Consider the following 18,039-nt stretch of genomic DNA (forward strand, 5'->3'; position numbering starts at 1 on the left):
GGTGTCATGCACAACTGGGTGTCTCTAGCAAATTTGAGGGTGTATTTAGGAATGCCCATTTATTTTTGCTTTGTGGTAAAGTTTTGTGAAAATTAATTAGTCCAGCCCATCAGATTTTATTTTACCTTTTTTCTGAAGGAAGACTCGTTTTCAGGCTATCCCATTTGACAGTTGACAGACTCACCATTAGGCCCTGCCTCCTCGTATCATATCACGCCACGTGACAGTTTGCGTAGCGCGAAACCAATCACGAGGTTTGCTCCTTGCAACTATATACAAAAAGCCACGTATAAATGTAGAAGGGCATTTACGTGATTCCGTAGACATTTCAGGGCTAGTTTCGTAGTTCTTGAAAATCAACTTGTCTCACTCTCTTTCTCTCTCTGTATAGTGTTACGAAGTCTTCTCTCCCACTTCGTAGTCATTGCCCGCAAAACCCTTCATCAGACCTCAGTCTCCTCCATCTTTCTCTCTCTTTCGAAAGCCCGGAGCTCGATTTGGCCGTCAATGGCGGCCTCGGAGACCTCTAATGGCACATCCTTGAGGCATGCTTTTGGAAATGTCCTCTCCTTCTTCATCCTCATCCTGATCGGTGTTCTCGCATTTTCGATTCGTCTCTTCTCTGTGAGCTCTACGATCAATATAATTTCTTCAATTTTCTAGATCCAATCGTTTTTTAATATTAAAACCCAGTGTTGGTCGTTTGGCAGCCTCGATAATTCAGGAAAATGCATAACTAATCAAAGTTATATGTATATATATATATATATATACTCATGTGCATATAGATACATTTTATTTAAATTTAGACTTCCATATTTTCTGTTATAACTTATAACTCTACCGAACCAAATGGTGTTTTTGTAATAAGTTTGACTTTAGATTATTCTGTAAATTTTTGAGTTCTAATTTTCATAACATTGAATTATCATTCATAATTACATTTCTCAGCAATCAAAAGGACTGAAACTGTGTGTTAGTACTCGCTTTAATGTTGCTTTGTGTATTGATCTACAGGTCATAAAATACGAGAGTGTAATTCACGAGTTTGATCCTTATTTCAATTACAGAGTCACTCAGGTTTGGTTTCTTTGTCTCATTTGAGATTGGTTTTCACTTGTCTTGCACTTAGATGGTATAATTCTCACTCAATCCCATACCATTGCTGTTGGGTTAAATGTATTTGGAAATTTGAAATTTATGATCAGAGTGTGCATCGATTCATCTTATTATATTACGATGATGGGAAGATATAAACAAGATGACATCCTTGTTTGTTGGTTTCAGTTTCTGACAAAGAATGGAATATACGATTTTTGGAACTGGTTTGATGATCGAACCTGGTAATTTCTACTTTTTGTGGCTTACAAACCTCATGGCAGGGTTCTTGTTTTGATTCTTTTTCTTCGGTGGTTTACATAATTCAGCAATATAAAGTTAATATTTCTTAAACTGACATTATAAGGTATCCTCTTGGTCGTGTGATTGGTGGAACTGTTTACCCTGGATTGACCTTGACAGCAGGAACGCTATGGTGGTGAGTATTGCAATTTATAATTGAAATATTAGAATATTCTTTTCTTTTGATTTTTAACTACTGAGTTTGATGTTGTTGATTTTGATATTGCTCTCTTATCAGGTTGTTGAATTCATTAAACATTCCTCTTTCTGTGGAAACTATTTGTGTATTTACTGCGCCTATATTCTCTGCTTTCACATCATGGGCAACTTACCTTCTGACTCGGGTTTGTATTCAGCCTTAATTATTTTCTACATTTTAGTTATTGGCCTCCAATTTGTTGATGATGTTCAGTTGCCTCTTTCTTCAGGAAGTTAAGGGTGCTGGTGCTGGACTAACAGCTGCAGCTCTTATAGCCATGGTAAGTTACAGAGCGGGTACTTTTAACTCTACAACATATGGAAGTGGTAAGCACAAAGGTTTATCTGTGCCCTTTTTTTGTTTTTGTTTGTAGGTCCCATCGTATATTTCTCGCTCAGTGGCTGGAAGCTATGACAATGAAGCTGTGGCTATTTTTGCTTTGATCTTCACTTTCTATCTTTATATAAAGGTTAGATTTGGGAAAAGACAACTTTATTTCGTTCTTTTGGGTGTTTCATTAACATCTCAGAACACGGTTGTTTTCAAAGAATGATCTGATTCTGTTGACCGTTGAATAGTATCACCTTCTGAATATTTTCTTTTGCCCATGGTTATACCATTGGCATATAATACAGGAGTTCTCTATAATGTGCATCAATATTTTCTCACTACATTATGCGTTATATGCAGACACTGAATACAGGATCCCTCTTTTATGCAACTCTTAACGCCATAGCATACTTTTACATGGTAAGTATATGTACTAATGTTGCTTGTGCCCTTGTAACCTTATATATTCTTATTTCCACTTTCATTTTGTTTCATCCTTTCAGGTTTGCTCTTGGGGAGGCTACACATTTATTATTAACCTTATTCCAATGCATGTGCTTCTCTGCATTGTAACGGGTCGCTACTCTTCTCGTTTGTACATTGCATATGCTCCTCTTGTAAGTATCTGCATTACTTATGAAGCAATCCGTGATTGAAAACAAATTGAAGAATGCATATTGACATTCTTGCACTTCTTCAATGGCATTTCTTGGTTTGTGTTAAAATCTTAACTTTTCTAATGCAGGTTGTGTTGGGAACATTGTTAGCTGCTTTGGTGCCGGTAGTTGGATTTAATGCTGTCATGACATCAGAACATTTTGCGTCCTTCTTGGTGAGCATTTCCCAACTTTATTTTCTCATCAACTTAATTGTCTCATGTTACTTTTATATGCCTGACAACATTGTTTTTTGTTGCAGGTTTTTATTATTATACATGTGGTCGCTTTTGTGTACTATATCAAAGGGATTCTCTCTCCAAAAATGTTCAAAGTGGCTGTTACGCTTGTTCTATCCATTGGCCTGTATGTTTCACCTGTTCTGTTTTCTAACTGTATTAAGGGTCTCTTACATTGAACACATAATTGATCTCTATGCCTCCCATGTTACTTATTTTTCAGGATAATATGTATTGCTGTGATAGCAGTACTTGTAGCTTTGGTGGCTTCAAGCCCAACAAAGGGATGGAGTGGGCGAAGCCTTAGTCTACTTGATCCGTAAGTTCATAGTTCAGTTCATACGTCTCTTCTTTGTTTGACAACCTTTGGTTTTCTGATTGAACTAACATGACCAAAAACAGACATTTCCATTATGGGTACAACTGAATTTGGAGCACCTGGTGCCTAAATTGTCCAAATTTCTGGCTTTGGTCTGATAATGTTATCTAGAGGACCTAATGTGACAAGCTAATTCTTTTAGACTGCACATTGCACAATACTACAAGCACCGAAATAGATCCCGAATTTTGGATACCAAAGTAATTTAGAAAAATGTATTGGGAATATCTTATTCACTAAAATTAATGGGTTTCACATGAAAATGTAAATGGGACCAAATATGAATAAATAAATCACTGTCACATCACTTAGGATCTAAAATTTGGAATTTTTTTTGGTTGTCTATAGTATTGCTCGTTTAGAATGGCACCCCCATTCTGCCTCCCCAACACCAGCTGCTTCCCAACTCTGAGATGTTGGAAACCATTTGACTTGTTTGCATTCTTTAACTTCTCTTGAAATATTTGTTCTGCCTAGCTGAGAAATAAACGAACTTCTATATGTTTATATGTTTGTTTTTTCATTTCAGAACTTATGCAAGCAAGTACATACCGATTATTGCTAGTGTTAGTGAGCATCAACCTCCTACTTGGCCCTCTTACTTCATGGACATTAATGTGTTGGCATTCTTGGTTCCAGCTGGCATTATTGTAAGATTCCTTCAACCATGGTTTGCTTTTTATTTCCTGAGTTACTGTATTTTGTTTTTTATTTCCTATTTTTCCATGTTCCTAACCACCGTTTTTATTGTTTATATCTGTTGGTAGGCTTGCTTTTCACCCTTATCAGATGCAAGCTCTTTTGTGATCCTTTACATTGTAACTTCAGTATATTTCTCTGGAGTCATGGTAAAAACTGTTATTGGCATAGCTAAGTTTAATTTGCCTTTCTTCCAGTTTTTATGTTAATCCATTTTAATATTGTTTTTCACTAATATCACAGGTGCGGCTTATGCTAGTACTTGCTCCAGCAGCCTGCATCATGTCTGGGATTGCTCTATCTGAAGCTTTTGATGTTTTCACACGATCAATCAAGTTTCAGTTACCTGGTTTACCAGGATTTTCTGAAGTTGATGTAAGCGTATTTCTTTCCATTGTTTTACATCTGTCCAGCCTTTTTATAGATTATTGAGGGATTAATTTTGTCTTTTTGACCGTTAAGGCTGGGGATACCAGTTCTGAGAGCACTGTACCGCAGACTGAAGTGCCAAAGACAGATAAAAGTGGAGAGACATTGAAGGAGAGACCCTCAAGAAAGAACAGGAAGAAGGAAAAGGAACCAGTTGAAAAGCCTTCCATTAAATCTCAAATTGAAAAGAGACTTCTGGTTTTACCATTTGAGGGATCTGTTCTTGCTATTTTTCTACTTGTGTTGCTTGGAGCCTTCTATGTGGTATATAAATTTTCTTCTTTCCCTATTTTCTATGTTTTCCTCCACATCTCGGTTCTGATTCTGATACACATGAGTTCTGTATGCACGTGTATGTTATGGTGCTTGAACTTATACATCCTTTGAACCTTAATCAATTTGAAGGGAAAGTATATACTTCTAATCAACTTTAACAATGTGAATGGATGGATAATCAAGTTAATAGAGGCCCTGTGGAAAATAGATATGCGTCTTCTCTTACTGAAAACTTATTTAAAACAGGAAGCCATGCAGTCAATATCAAAAAGAGGTTATCATGTCCATATTCAGAATTGACTTTGTCCTTCCATTTCCTCTAATTTCATTTTGCTTGATAAGAAGATGGCCACTGAAGTTGAGTTATCATTGTTTTGTAGGTTCATTGTGTCTGGGCAGCAGCTGAAGCTTATTCAGCCCCATCTATTGTTCTAACATCTTATTCAAATGATGGTCTCCATGTTTTTGATGATTTTAGAGAGGCTTATGCATGGTTAAGCCACAACACTGAGGTGGATGATAAAGTGAGTTCTTCACCTTTTGTTTTTCCCTATATTATATCAACTCAATTTAATTTTTGACAGACTAAAACCGCGTCCTTTGCCAAATGAAGATATTAACAAATATTCCTTTATGCTATAAATTACTTGCAGGTTGCATCTTGGTGGGATTATGGGTACCAAACTACTGCCATGGCTAACCGCACTGTCATTGTTGACAATAATACATGGAACAACACACATATTGCAACTGTCGGTACTGCCATGTCTTCACCGGAAAAGGCGGCTTGGGAAATTTTTAACTCGTTGGACGTAAAATATGTTCTTGTTGTTTTTGGAGGTTGGCTCCCTTTGGCATGCTCAGATCTTCTTACGAAAGAAAGTAAAGCCTTATTCTGATTAATAATCTCACTTATCAGGTCTTGTTGGCTACCCCAGTGATGATATTAATAAGTTCCTGTGGATGGTCCGTATCGGAGGGGGTGTATTCCCTCATATCAAGGAACCCGATTACTTGGTTAGTTATTTCCTTCCCTGATTTCTTTCATTTTTTTCATTTCCCCTTTTTGGCCTAACTAACTGGATGTCAAAGTTTTCTTGTTATATTAGTGTTAATGTTGTGTCATTAACCATGTTTTACCTTCTTTTCCTGTCTAAAGAGGGATGGTCAGTATCGGATTGACTCTCAGGCCACCCCCACCATGCTCAATTCTCTCATGTACAAACTCTCTTATTACAGGTCTGCATTTGCATAAAGTTGTCTGCTTATTTTTGAAGTTTTTTTTTTTTTTTAAAAATCTTTTTTTTTTGGGGGTTCTGGCTGTGAGTGAAATTGTGCATCTTGTCTTCTTTTACCTACAGGTTTGTGGACACCGATGGTAAAGGCTTTGATAGGGTGAGGCGAACAGAAATTGGAAAGAAATATTTCAAACTCACCCATTTTGAAGAGGTCAGATGATCCGAACTTTTAGTTTCAGATATGTGGAAGCTATGGAACATATTATTATACCTTTCACAATATATTTCTGTAATTTAGGTATTCACAACCCACCATTGGATGGTTCGGATTTACAAACTAAAACCACCAAGGAACAGGATCCGCGGAAAGACAAAGAAGTCAAAATCGGTACGTAAGATTTTCACTCTTCCTCAATATTCTGTAGACTGAGGAAATACTGTTGTGGTAAGCGGGTTTTTTTCTTGGCAGAAATCAAGCTCATCGAGTAGCAGCACAAAAAGAAGTAGCACAAGAAAAAATCCTTGGCACTGAAAGTGATTTATTAAGTGTTGGAAGTAGGGAGAGATGTGTGGTCAATTATCTGTAATTTGATAAAATATACGAAGGAATGCGAGGGCCTCAGGAGAGTGGATTGAGCGAGGAAGCATAGTTTTAGTTGATCATTTCTTACGAAATGCAAATGACGATCAGTCAAAGATTTTGTAGTCGCTTCTGATATGATCTTTGTCTTGTATACTCTTTTACGGTATTATCTTTTTAATACACTGTTTAGGTGAAAGAATGCTCTGCAATATTTGAACAACTGACCCTGGCGCCATGATTGAATGGTGTAATATTATTATGTGAGAACCTCCAACCTAGAACAGCTTCGCTTTTTCTCCAAATAATTTAAAGGATTATTTAGGTCGGACATAACGCTCTTAACCATTTAAGCTTGAAAAAACACCTTACCTGTCTTTGTGGCATGGGAAAATAAAAATTTGTTCCAAATATGAAATATTAACATACACGCAGAACAGAATAAAAGAACCCCTCGCTGTACACATCCAAAATACAACAAAATCCGCTAAGATTTCTCCAAAAAGCAACCCATCTCACTCACTCACAACTACCTGCTACACTATGAAAAGATATTGTCAAGGTTTTCTTTGCATCTTGCAGTTTGTCCGTTATGCTGTGCCGGTGCCGCCAATGTAGTACGATTAAATAAACGGAGAAGCCGACCCACCTCAACACATTCGATAAATCCGAGAAAGAATAGTAATAAATAAATAAATATTTGCTCAACCCACTATAAAGCCTTATTAATCCTCTGCTCCTTTGAAGTTCCTTACTCACAGACTGGTGAAAGCTCTGAACAAGAAGAATGTGGAGCGATAAACATACTATACATGTCAATGTTCTACCCTCAAATTAAACAGCTGTTTAGTCAAAAACATGATGTCAGAGCTTTGTGATGGATGATGCTGTCCATCCTTCGTAAACGAATTTTTCACAAACCAAAGGTTGTTACAGCTTCTTAGGCAAGTTATAAGTCTTCTTAAGAAACTTTGCTGCAGTCTCGTCATTTCGACAACACAAGACACGCAGAAGTGTGTTTGGCTCATTGGAGTTCCACTGACCTGAAGTTGGAGGCATTGGCATCCGGGATTTAGCAGGAGAGCCATCCAAAGTCACACGTTTGAACTGTTCAATAAGGCCATTTGTATCAGTACGGTACAGAGGAAGGATGCCTTTAACAGTGGTTGATAACTTATTTATCAAATCTGCGGGCAATCCATCCCCATTCGACCAGAATAAATCGGTCAGAAACTTAAAATCCTCCTCTATTATGTCAGAATCTTTTTGTGTGAAAGTGCGAGAAGGGCCTCCAGCTAGCAAAACCAACAAGAACCCATCGAAAGAAGCTTTCATCACATCAGTAATTACACGCGTTCTAACTCTGTCGTGCACTGTTGATGAAATAATCTCCAAATATTGCTCAAGTTCCTGAAGAAATGGCTCAATTCTAGAAGACGAAACATCCACAACATACAAGCCATCCCAAAGAACATGACTTAGGTCATGGAAAATAACCTTGTATGCTGTTGCTTCACAAAGTTGTTGGATCCCTTCTACAGAAGCAGATGCTGAAAGCTCAAACATTTTGCCTGTTCCATTTGCAATATTGTCCCCTTGAGTGAATTCAGAGTTCCCTAGATGGGCCATTATCCTTTTCTCAAAAACTCCCAACTCCATTCGAATAAGCTGCAAAGTATTAATGCGAACACAAAGTTGCGGAATTCCAAAGGAGCTGTCCCCATTTGTAGTTCCAACCTGAGATTTCCTTCTCTGACTTATATGTGACCTTTCCTTCTTCTTGAATACACCATGAAATTTTGATCCAGCTGAACATCTGGTCAAAGCAGGTAAAGCGGGAATGAAAGTACTTCTGGTCCCTGCACAGATAACAAAGGGGAATTGGTGGTCATTTTGGAGATTGAAAACTTAAAAAAATTCACCACACCAGTGCTAGCTATGAAATGTACATACCACAGCCAGACTTGGCCTTTGAGATATAGTGTTGAAGACATCTGTCAAGGCCAGTCATCAGTTCTGGAACCAAGGCAGGATGTATAGGTATTGGCAACATAAAGAATGCTTCCAATGTTTCATCTGTAATGCGTAAAACTTCAATGGCAGAAGGAGCAAATCGCTCTTTGTTTGCCCTTGGATTCCATACCTGTAGAAAGAAAGTTAACAAGGTCAGATCATGAAACTAGTAAAGGAATAAGTTTCACGTTAGAACAGTGGATTTGAATTTTCATATTTTCTTTTATAAGAACTAAATGGCATTGGTCAAAACTAAGACTTTGTCCATTTAAGTCTAGTGACCTCTGCATTAGAGAAACTGCAATCACAGACGCTTGTATCTGTTGATCGTTAACCCTTTGTTTGTTGAAACAGAAAATATGTACCTCTTGTTGCAGATTTCTGTCAACCCATTCCTTCAGCCCGTCCACTCTTGTCCTTATCCAAGCCTTTACCAGATTGGCAATTACAGCTTCAGCCTCATAAGGAGGCATCTCCCTTATGATGGATTTCCCACCATCCTCACTATCCACTGAATCTTCAACGGCAATCTGCACAAGATCCTTCTCCAATTTGTCAGCAGCTCTCAGCACTTGTATGGTATCTGGAGTCAACTCACTGATACCCGTCACAAATTGCTTCAGCTCATTTCCATAACAAGAATGCAGTGTGGCCACAGCAACGCCTGTTGCAAAAGGGTGCCATCTCTTCAATACTGGACCAAATATTCCCTTCTCACTAAAAGCCAGTTCACTAACATCTTGTGCAAGGGCAGAAAGGCCAGGAATAAGATTGTTTTGGCTCTTCGACAAACGCTTGCTGGAACCTACCTTTTCCACTTTCTGCCTTAATACAACATTCAAAACTTGATCAGTATATTTTATAGCCAAAACAGAAAGCCAGGTTGGTAACATATAAGTATGAACTGGGAACAAAAATTATTAAAATTTATATAGGTAAAGTTCACCACCCTGATTTTCCAAAAAATCCTCTATAAGCAACAGACATAAACAGAATATTTCCTAGCACAAAACACATTATTTATGGCCTCTTCATTAATCACAGCAAAAAAATAATACGGGAACTTGCCTGTGCAAAAGCAGAGCGCATTGATGATCTTATGTAAGCATCAACCCTGTCATGAGCCACATTAACTCCTTTCCTCTTCCTACGGTACTCGTGAGAAATATCTTCTATCAATATTTTCGCTGACAATAACCCCAGGGAGAGAATGTTTTGCATTGATTCAATATTGCCACTGTGGAAAATATCACGGTAGGCAAGAAGCCTTTTCTCAGCCCAACCCAATATTGAACTCAATGTTGAACTTAAGATCTTCAAATAAGATGGATCTTTTGTGCCATTGGCATCTTGTTCAACTTCCTCTAACAGGTTACTGGATGCAGACAGCAGGTCATTATCCACTTGGCCAGTTGTAACATAACGATGAAATAAAACCCATGAGAAACAAAGATTATGCAGAATTTGGTTTATTCCGAGGACTGGCCAGGTCTTCTTTATGAGGTCTAAAACCTCATCAAGCTCTTCAATAACAGACGTTTCTTCATTCGGGTCAAAACATGATTCTAGGAGCATTTGGTAGAGCCTAAGGTTCAATGGAAATCCATCTGCCCAGTGGCATGTGTCAGAAACAGAACCATCAAATGATCTGCAAGCAAGAGACATAACAACACCGCGGAGAACTTGCATCGACTCATTGTGCTTTCCAGTTTCTATGGGTTTCTCTAAGGCCCCACGAATAATCTTCTGGAGCTGTTGAGGAGCAGTGTCTTTCTTATCTAAAGGCAAAGAAGGATATAAAAGAAGCCCTGCTTCAAGAACCTTCAAATTTCTCCTCTGCCAGGCTTCATATTCTTGCTGACTGGGAAAATCTGAAGACTTGAACTGCTGTAGTAGCTCAAGAGGCAAAACCATGCACTCTATACGCTTTCCAAGCTAATACAAAGAAACAAAGACCAACAATTCACTAAGCTTGAGTTAGAAAACACAAACAGCCAAAAACCACGCATTCAACTCATATCCTTGTCCTCTGTTGAGGCTAACAAAATTTGAGACTTTGAGAAACAGTAAACATAATCCAGGCATAACTAACTAAGAAATAAACATGTCTAGAAATGCCAAAATTCACAATGATTAAGAAGTGATCAAAGAAATAAAATCAAAATTTGATTCCTTCGCCACTAAAACATCAGAATAGTAATCAATAAACATTTACAATTCATCTCCTCTTTAATTTCTGCTACCCCTCAAAAGCTGACTTCTCTATCATTCAGAACTTCATTTCCTTCCTATTCTATTATTTTCTGAGAAACCAAGCACAAGCAGCATCCATAAAATACAAACCAGCAGCATAATTAAAAAAACAGAGTGTTTCACATCACAATTCACAAACCTGACCAGCAGCAACCCTTAAAAGGGCTCTCCTGACCCTGGTATCAGTCTGCTCCGAAACCCTCATCTGAACCCTCATAAGCTCCCAAACCGTCCCAGACCGCCTAGTCTTCCCCTGACTCAATGAATCACCATCACCGAGTCTCCTCCTAGACGATGCCGTTTGCTTCAAACCCAGAGCCTTCTTGACCCGGCTCGCCGCTGATGACGTCGACCTCTGAAGCGATGATGGCAACGAAGTCAGAGTAGTCCGGTCGGACCGGTCGGTCTTCTCGGACTGCGGGATGTAAGTAAGCGGTTTGGCTCCAGAGCTCCGGCAGGCTCCTACTAAGATCTCGTAGACGGTTTCTCGGAGCTCCGAGTCGGAGAGGTTCGGACCCAGTTCGCCAAATGGGTTGGGGAGGTCTTCAACTGGGTATACGGGCATGGTGGTTTGGATTGGATTATGGCGTTGGCTGTGTCTCTTTGAATTTCCAAATACTCTGTCTCTGAGAATCTGAGCCATTTTGGGTTTACGCGTGTAGGGGAAAGGAAAAGGCTTTGTGGGTTAGTGATGTTCCTGCTCTGTAGGGCCTTCGTTTTCTGTTATTCTTGCTTGACTTTGAAGGAAGCCATGATGGTGTAGTGTCACATCGAAAAAGGTACTGAATTTCACGCACACATACAGAGAGAGAGAGAGAGAGAGAGAGAGAGAGAATTTTTTTGCAGATAGTGATGTGCTCTTTTGCTTTATGGTACAAATAGAAGAAATCAAACAAGAAAAGCTATGCGTCTGCGTGTGATTGATTAGACAGAGAGAGTTTTCATGGGTTTGATTTTGAATTGAATTATGAAAGGGGAAGAAGGAGGGTTGGGTGGGTGATCGGTGTGGTCTATACTTTTGGAGGAGAGAAAAAAGCTTAAGTCTTTGAAAACAAAAACATTAACAATTGTAGGGAGGGAGTTAGATTTGGTCTTAATATATGTATGCCAGACTTGTACGGGATTTTCCAACTTCTTTTAAGCAGGAGAAGGCACACTGAGTCAAAGAGTCTGGGCGCGTAGGAATTGGAATTTACTTGTTTTTCTTGTGTTTTCATGTTTTTTTCTTCAGAGAATCTGAGATGGATGAAAAAGACCTTTTCTTTCTTTCTGGTGTGTATAAACAATATCAAATGAATGAATCATGAACATGATGATGGGTCTCTTTGTCACCATCCATTTCAGCCTTCTTCTTATCTGTTTGCTACCTTGCTTGGCTTCCAATGCCTTCATTAATTTAATCGATTTTGTACAACAAGAAGCCTCTTACTTGAACTTTATATTGCTTTTTATATTTCTCTCAAATTGTTTCTTTATCCAAGCCAGCCAAAAAAAAAAGGGGAAAGAAATAACAATCACTTTGGACGACCCTTTTTTCTTGGTAGTTTATGTTTAAAGTTGAGCCCACAGAAACCCAAGATTGGGGACATGCCACTGGGTGGTACCATGTTGTTTCCCTAACCTGTTACCACTTCCAAACTTCCAGGTTGTTCTAGTTTATCAGGTTTTTTGTCCTTGCAAAGCTTAAAATAAGTCTGATAATTGTCCTATCCCTGACCAAAATGGAGGCAACCAGGAAAGAAAAAATTATAAAAACAAAAACAAAAGTGCAGAAATGAATGTCTGGTCTGCTTTGATGATGATGCATGCTGCTCTGTAGTTAGGTTAGTTCAGCCAACAAAGGTGAACGCTTTTAATGTCCCTTTCCATCCAATTCCAACCCATCTAATTCCCATATGATATCTCACTTATGAAGCAAAGAAAATGGAATATAACCTACCAACGCCTTTTCTATTTAACTCTTCAACCTTATGGATTGACACCAATTTGCTTGTTAGTTGGGAGGTCGCGGGTCAAATGAATTGCTCTGCTGATCTCACAAGCACTGCTTCAAATCTAACAAAACTCCAAAAGTGGAGTAAAAAAAAGGTAGAAAATATAGAGGAAATATTTACAGAGGATAAAAAGAAATTTATTTCTAACGGGTTTTATGCATAATTTCCGGACCCTTATTCTTATTATTATTATACGAATTTAGTAAACAATCAAACTTATATGCTATCTTAAATATTGTTCCCACAAGTGACAAGTCCAACTCTGAAAGTGAATGCCATCTCTCTGACTCTGAGTCTGAGGCAGGCCTGCACTGGCATTTGCATGGCTTTATCGTATTGGCAACGGGAGCATTTTTTCCATTTGGAACACTTTTGCACGTCAATAGAAGAACGGCCTTCTTTTTCATATCAATGTATTAGTATTTGTTTGTGTGATTGTATTTGTTAAGACATTGCCATCACTTGTCAACCAATAATTAAGTGGTCAAGTGGATGAACACTCACGGCGTTGATTATCGGAGCCCAGCTGAATTTCTTCCTCCACAAGACAATGGCTTCAAGACTAAGCTCACGTCTTTAGAACTTAGCATAGCTAAGGAATTAAGAAATAGTCAAGTCTTAAGTATATGAACATAAAATCAATCATATTAATAAAGGAGAGTTACTTGGAGGATATCAAGATTATTATACAAAATATCAAGGGTGACAAGTTATTTTATAATTTGGAAGAACAATGCTCCGTCCCGATTGTAGATATAAATTAATATTGAACAAATGATAAATAAATTATTTTCTACTTGGTTTAATAGATTGCCTGTAGTATTTGAAGGGAAGGAAATTAAATCAATATCCAAATACAGAAGGAGAGACACTTAATTCAGCAGAAAAGTAGCTTATTTTGTTTAAATGACGATTTTCACATTTTGCGACGTTTAGCGGCGTTTTCTGGGCCTTTAGTGACGACTTAGGGTCTCGATTTGGTTAACCGTCTTTAGCGACGTTTTATTTCGTCGCTAACCGCCGAAAATAATTATTTTTATCAACAAGCCGGAAAACCGCCGCTAAAAGTTGATAAAAAAAAATTAAATCTTCCCCTTCTAACATTCTCGCAGCGTTTGTTCATTCAGAAACTCAATTTTATGTTTCTCCGCTTGTTTGGAAAAGAAAACCATTTCTCATATGATCCATATTTATATACATTGTCAAATTTTTTGCTCAAAATATTATTTTTTCTTCATGTTTTATGTTTATGAAAGATTCCGTAAAGATAAGAAATACTTTGCTTCAAGCAGATTTCCACCTCAGAAAACAGCAATAAAACAAGAATGCACCATGGTGACTCCAGAGCAATCTGAAACACTCCAACTACACAAGAAAACCAGAGTGGTGAAATCAAACATCGAGTCATCAAACGAAGACTAATGTCATAAATCGCAATGGGCATAGAAATGATCCTCAGAAGCACACCATAATGTACCAAATTCCATATTGTGCCAAATACAACAAACGAGTAACCGATACACACTAACAAAGAATGAGATGAAAAACACAGAGGCAGATTGTTATGAAGGTACAAAATGAAAACGATCCACATATGGCAGCTCATTTGCATCACATGAATCAAGCAAACATAGTAAGAAAAGCATCAAGATGTAAATGATAAAACATTTGCAGAACTTAAATTTACGTTTTCTCAGCTGCAATGCTAGCGTTTGTGTTCTTCGAAGGTTTTTTTTTTTTTTTTCCAGCAGTTATGCTGATATGGTGATGCCAAATACTTTACCTTCACCAAGTCAAGGAAAGAAACCATATACAACAGAGCCCAGAGGTCATCTGAAAACTATCCTAGGAATCACTGGTTGGTTTCATCAAACAATTTGAAACTACATTATCCATACCAGATCCCAGAGGTCATCTGAAAACTATCAATAACTACATGATCATGCTAATGAAATTGAAAAAAGGTGATCCAAATCTTGAAATTGGGAACAACATTCCCAATTTTCAAAATTAAAGGACTGATAGTTACCTAATTTTTAGTTGTTCACAGGACCAACATTCCCAACTTGTTTCTTCTATCTTTATATAGGACCAAACCAAACACCGCAAGAACCAAAGTGTTCTACTTTAGTTTTTCTTCCAAACATGAACCCTAAATTACAGGCACCAAACAACATTACTATGCTTATCCAATTCTAATATCCAAAATTCAACACCATTGAATTAAATTTCTAAATAATTTAACAATCAGATTGAAGTATATGAACCAAACCTAGCAATTAGCGAATACAAAATCGAAGCGCAGATAATCTAGGACCGCAAAAACTATTGAAAATTAATTTCGCAAAATATGATCAATAAGAATTACCGCAGAGTTTAAATAGGGCCTTTTCCATGCGATCAACGAAAACAGAACACCATTCAGCGCCCTAGAAGACGATTCAGAGCCGGTGCAAGGTTATAATATGACAAGACGTCATCGTTTCATCAAGTTCTGGGTTGTTCACTTCACTAGATGAGCTCATTTCTTGTTTGGGCGTTGGAAAATGGGCCTGAAGACATGGGCCTCTTCGGGCCCAAAGGCATGAACCTAAAGTAGCTTTACTTTCATCTGTGTGGGTCCTCTACCTTTTTTTCATCCCATTTTCGCCGCCACGTAGTTTGAGACGTGGGCAAGGCCGATGCCCATATAACGGAAAACTGTAATTCAAATTCAAACGGCAAATATGAAAGCTAGGCATCAGCTTCGCGACGGCGTAGACTTGTTGTACTCTCGCGGCTGCGCCACCGCTGAGACCTACACGCCGCTTGTGCTCGAATGCGTACGAGCCGACGATGTTTCCCAAGCCAAGAGACTGCAATCTCACATGGATCTTCACTTGTTTCAGCCCACCAAGACTTTCCTCCATAATAGGATCCTACAGCTCTATGCCAAATCCGGGAACCTTGGTGACGCTCGAGACCTGTTTGACAAAATGCCCAAGAAAGACGTTTACTCATGGAACGCCATGCTTTCTGCTTATGCAAAATCTGGGTCTGTTGAGGAGTTGGGGACAATCTTCGATCAGATGCCTTCTCGCGATTTGGTCTCCTACAATACCGTGATTGCTGGTGCGACGGCAAATGGGTGTTGGGGCAAGGCGTTTGAGGTTTTTGTTAAAATGCAAGAGGAAGGGTTTGAGCCGTCAGAGCATACATTTGTGAGCGTGTTAAAAGCGTGCACCAGGTTGCTGGGGTTTAGGCTTGGGAAGCAAATTCATGGGAGAGTAGTTGTAGGCAATATGGAAGGGAATGTTTTTCTTTGGAATGCGTTGATCGATATGTATGCCAAATGTGGTGACATTGATCGGGCTCGTTGGTTGTTTGACTGGTTGGTTGGCAAGAATGCGGTGTCTTGGAACTTGATAATTTCTGGCTACTTAAAAAATGGGCAACCAGAGAAATGCATTGATTTGTTTCATGAAATGCAATCGTCAGGGTTGAAACCTGACCAGGTTACGGTGTCAAATATTCTCCGTGCTTACTTTCAGAGCGGTAATATAGTCGAAGCAAGGAAGGTATTTGATGAGATTAGGGAGAAGGATAAGATTTGTTGGACAACAATGATAGTTGGTTATGCACAGAATGGCAGAGAAGAGGATGCTCTGATATTGTTTGGTGAGATGCTATTGGAAAATGTCAGACCTGATAGTTTTACCATCTCGAGCGTAGTTAGTTCGTGCGCCAAATTATCATCTTTGTGTTATGGCCAGGTTGTTCATGGAAACGCAGTTCATATGGGAGTTGCTGATCAATTGCTTGTGTCTAGTGCGCTTGTTGATATGTATTGCAAATGTGGAGTTACTGCAGATGCTTGGGTGGTTTTCACACTAATGCCATTTCGAAATGTGGTTTCTTGGAACGCAATGATTACAGGTTATGCACAAAATGGGAAAGATCTAGAGGCCTTGGCCCTCTATGAGAACATGTTACAAGGAAACATAGTTCCAAATAATGTTACTTTCATAGGTGTTTTATCAGCTTGTGTCCATGCTAATTTGATTGAACGAGGACAGAAGTATTTTGATTCAATTAGTGAACGAAGTGGTATGGAACCCACTATTGATCATTATGCCTGTATGGTCTGTCTCCTTGGTCATTCAGGTTACATAAACAAAGCAGTAGATCTTATCAGAAGTATGCCCCATGAACCGAATAGCTTGATTTGGTCCACTCTTCTATCTGTTTGCGCAATGACAGGCGATATCGAACACGGGGAGATGGCAGCTAGACATCTCTTTGAATTGGAGCCACTCGGTGCTGGACCTTACATCATGCTTTCCAACATGTATGCTACTTGTGGAAGATGGAAAGATGTGGCATGCATGAGGTCTCTCATGAAGGACAGGAATGTTAAGAAGTCTGCTGCTTACAGTTGGATTGAGATTGATAACGAGGTTCACAAATTCGCATCAGAAGATCGAACTCATCCCGAAGCAAAAGAAATATATGAAGAGCTGAACACACTGATTAGGAAACTGCAGGAAACTGGGTTTACTCCTGACACAAAACTGGTGCTTCATGATGTTGGGGAGGAGGAGAAATTTGAGTCCATCTGTTATCACAGTGAGAAACTTGCTCTTGCATTTGGTTTAACCAAAAAACCTCATGGAAGTATACCAATAAGAATTATAAAGAACATTCGTGTTTGTGGTGATTGCCATGAGTTTATGAAGCTTGTGTCTCAAGCTACTGGACGGCTCATCATCTTAAGAGATTCAAAAAGATTTCATCATTTTATTGATGGGCATTGCTCCTGCAAGAACTGCTGGTAATAAAAAGGCTCTGGCAGAACGAAAGTAAAGAACTCAATGCGGATCATATGACCATATCTGGCAGGGATGGATGTTTCTTTCCTGGTAGGCTCTGTACTGAAGCCTAACTAAATAGGGCCAAGATCCAGTTGATCTAATTCTAAGTGCCGTTGAGCCCAATTTAAACAGCACCAAGGGGAGAGTGCGCAAGAGCCCATACCTGTAGGAGAAGAACAAGCAGCTGGAGTCATTCTATAGTGAGGGTTTTATATATGGCCCTTAGGTGAGGCCCTATATCTTAATCGTTGGATCATGTTAACCAATTTGATCCATCGGCCAATCAATTTAATCAAACGATTAAGAGATATGGTCTTACCTAAGGACTATATACAAGGCCTTCATTATAAAATGACTTAGTCAAAAGATCATTAAGGATTGCCTTATAGCAAGGCCCAACCCGCCATACCCAGGCAGGCAGGCAGCCTCAAGATTTGGAGCAACACCTAACCTTGCATATCCGGAAAGAGGTAGTTAGCAACAGTCGTCCATGCAAGCATAAG

At 38.8% G+C, this 18,039-nt stretch overlaps 3 protein-coding genes and 1 long non-coding RNA gene across 4 annotated transcripts; 2 read left to right on the top strand and 2 right to left on the bottom strand.

Annotated features, from left to right (window-relative positions):
* The first annotated feature begins 343 nt into the window (after nucleotides 1-343).
* On the top strand, nucleotides 344-6,707 carry LOC117634987 (dolichyl-diphosphooligosaccharide--protein glycosyltransferase subunit STT3A). Its single transcript, XM_034369300.1, has 23 exons — nucleotides 344-624; nucleotides 1,018-1,080; nucleotides 1,288-1,343; nucleotides 1,466-1,537; nucleotides 1,640-1,745; nucleotides 1,830-1,880; nucleotides 1,974-2,069; nucleotides 2,291-2,350; nucleotides 2,434-2,547; nucleotides 2,676-2,762; nucleotides 2,849-2,952; nucleotides 3,049-3,144; nucleotides 3,734-3,854; nucleotides 3,972-4,052; nucleotides 4,147-4,278; nucleotides 4,366-4,596; nucleotides 4,989-5,132; nucleotides 5,262-5,448; nucleotides 5,528-5,625; nucleotides 5,768-5,847; nucleotides 5,970-6,057; nucleotides 6,145-6,234; nucleotides 6,316-6,707. The coding sequence occupies exons 1-23, from the start codon at nucleotides 508-510 to the stop codon at nucleotides 6,376-6,378; spliced, it is 2,337 nt and encodes a 778-aa protein (XP_034225191.1). The 5' UTR covers nucleotides 344-507; the 3' UTR covers nucleotides 6,379-6,707.
* Nucleotides 6,708-6,812: 105 nt separating this feature from the next.
* On the bottom strand, nucleotides 6,813-12,004 carry LOC117634076 (protein unc-13 homolog). Its single transcript, XM_034367986.1, has 5 exons — nucleotides 10,832-12,004; nucleotides 9,508-10,374; nucleotides 8,805-9,260; nucleotides 8,380-8,569; nucleotides 6,813-8,285 (listed from the first exon to the last, which is right to left on the bottom strand). Exons 1-5 carry the CDS (start codon nucleotides 11,333-11,335, stop codon nucleotides 7,357-7,359), a joined length of 2,946 nt encoding a protein of 981 aa, XP_034223877.1. The 5' UTR covers nucleotides 11,336-12,004; the 3' UTR covers nucleotides 6,813-7,356.
* On the top strand, nucleotides 11,035-17,946 carry LOC117634077 (pentatricopeptide repeat-containing protein At5g04780, mitochondrial-like). The gene is made up of 2 exons (XM_034367988.1): nucleotides 11,035-11,069; nucleotides 15,424-17,946. Exons 1-2 carry the CDS (start codon nucleotides 11,035-11,037, stop codon nucleotides 17,498-17,500), a joined length of 2,112 nt encoding a protein of 703 aa, XP_034223879.1. The 3' UTR covers nucleotides 17,501-17,946.
* Nucleotides 13,858-15,166, bottom strand: LOC117634078. Its single transcript, XR_004586730.1, has 3 exons — nucleotides 15,055-15,166; nucleotides 14,716-14,838; nucleotides 13,858-14,051 (listed from the first exon to the last, which is right to left on the bottom strand). It is a non-coding gene; the product is annotated as an uncharacterized LOC117634078 (long non-coding RNA).
* Nucleotides 17,947-18,039: the final 93 nt, after the last annotated feature.

Source organism: Prunus dulcis, chromosome 7 (genome assembly GCF_902201215.1).
Source record: "Prunus dulcis chromosome 7, ALMONDv2, whole genome shotgun sequence".
Lineage (NCBI taxonomy): Eukaryota > Viridiplantae > Streptophyta > Magnoliopsida > Rosales > Rosaceae > Prunus > Prunus dulcis.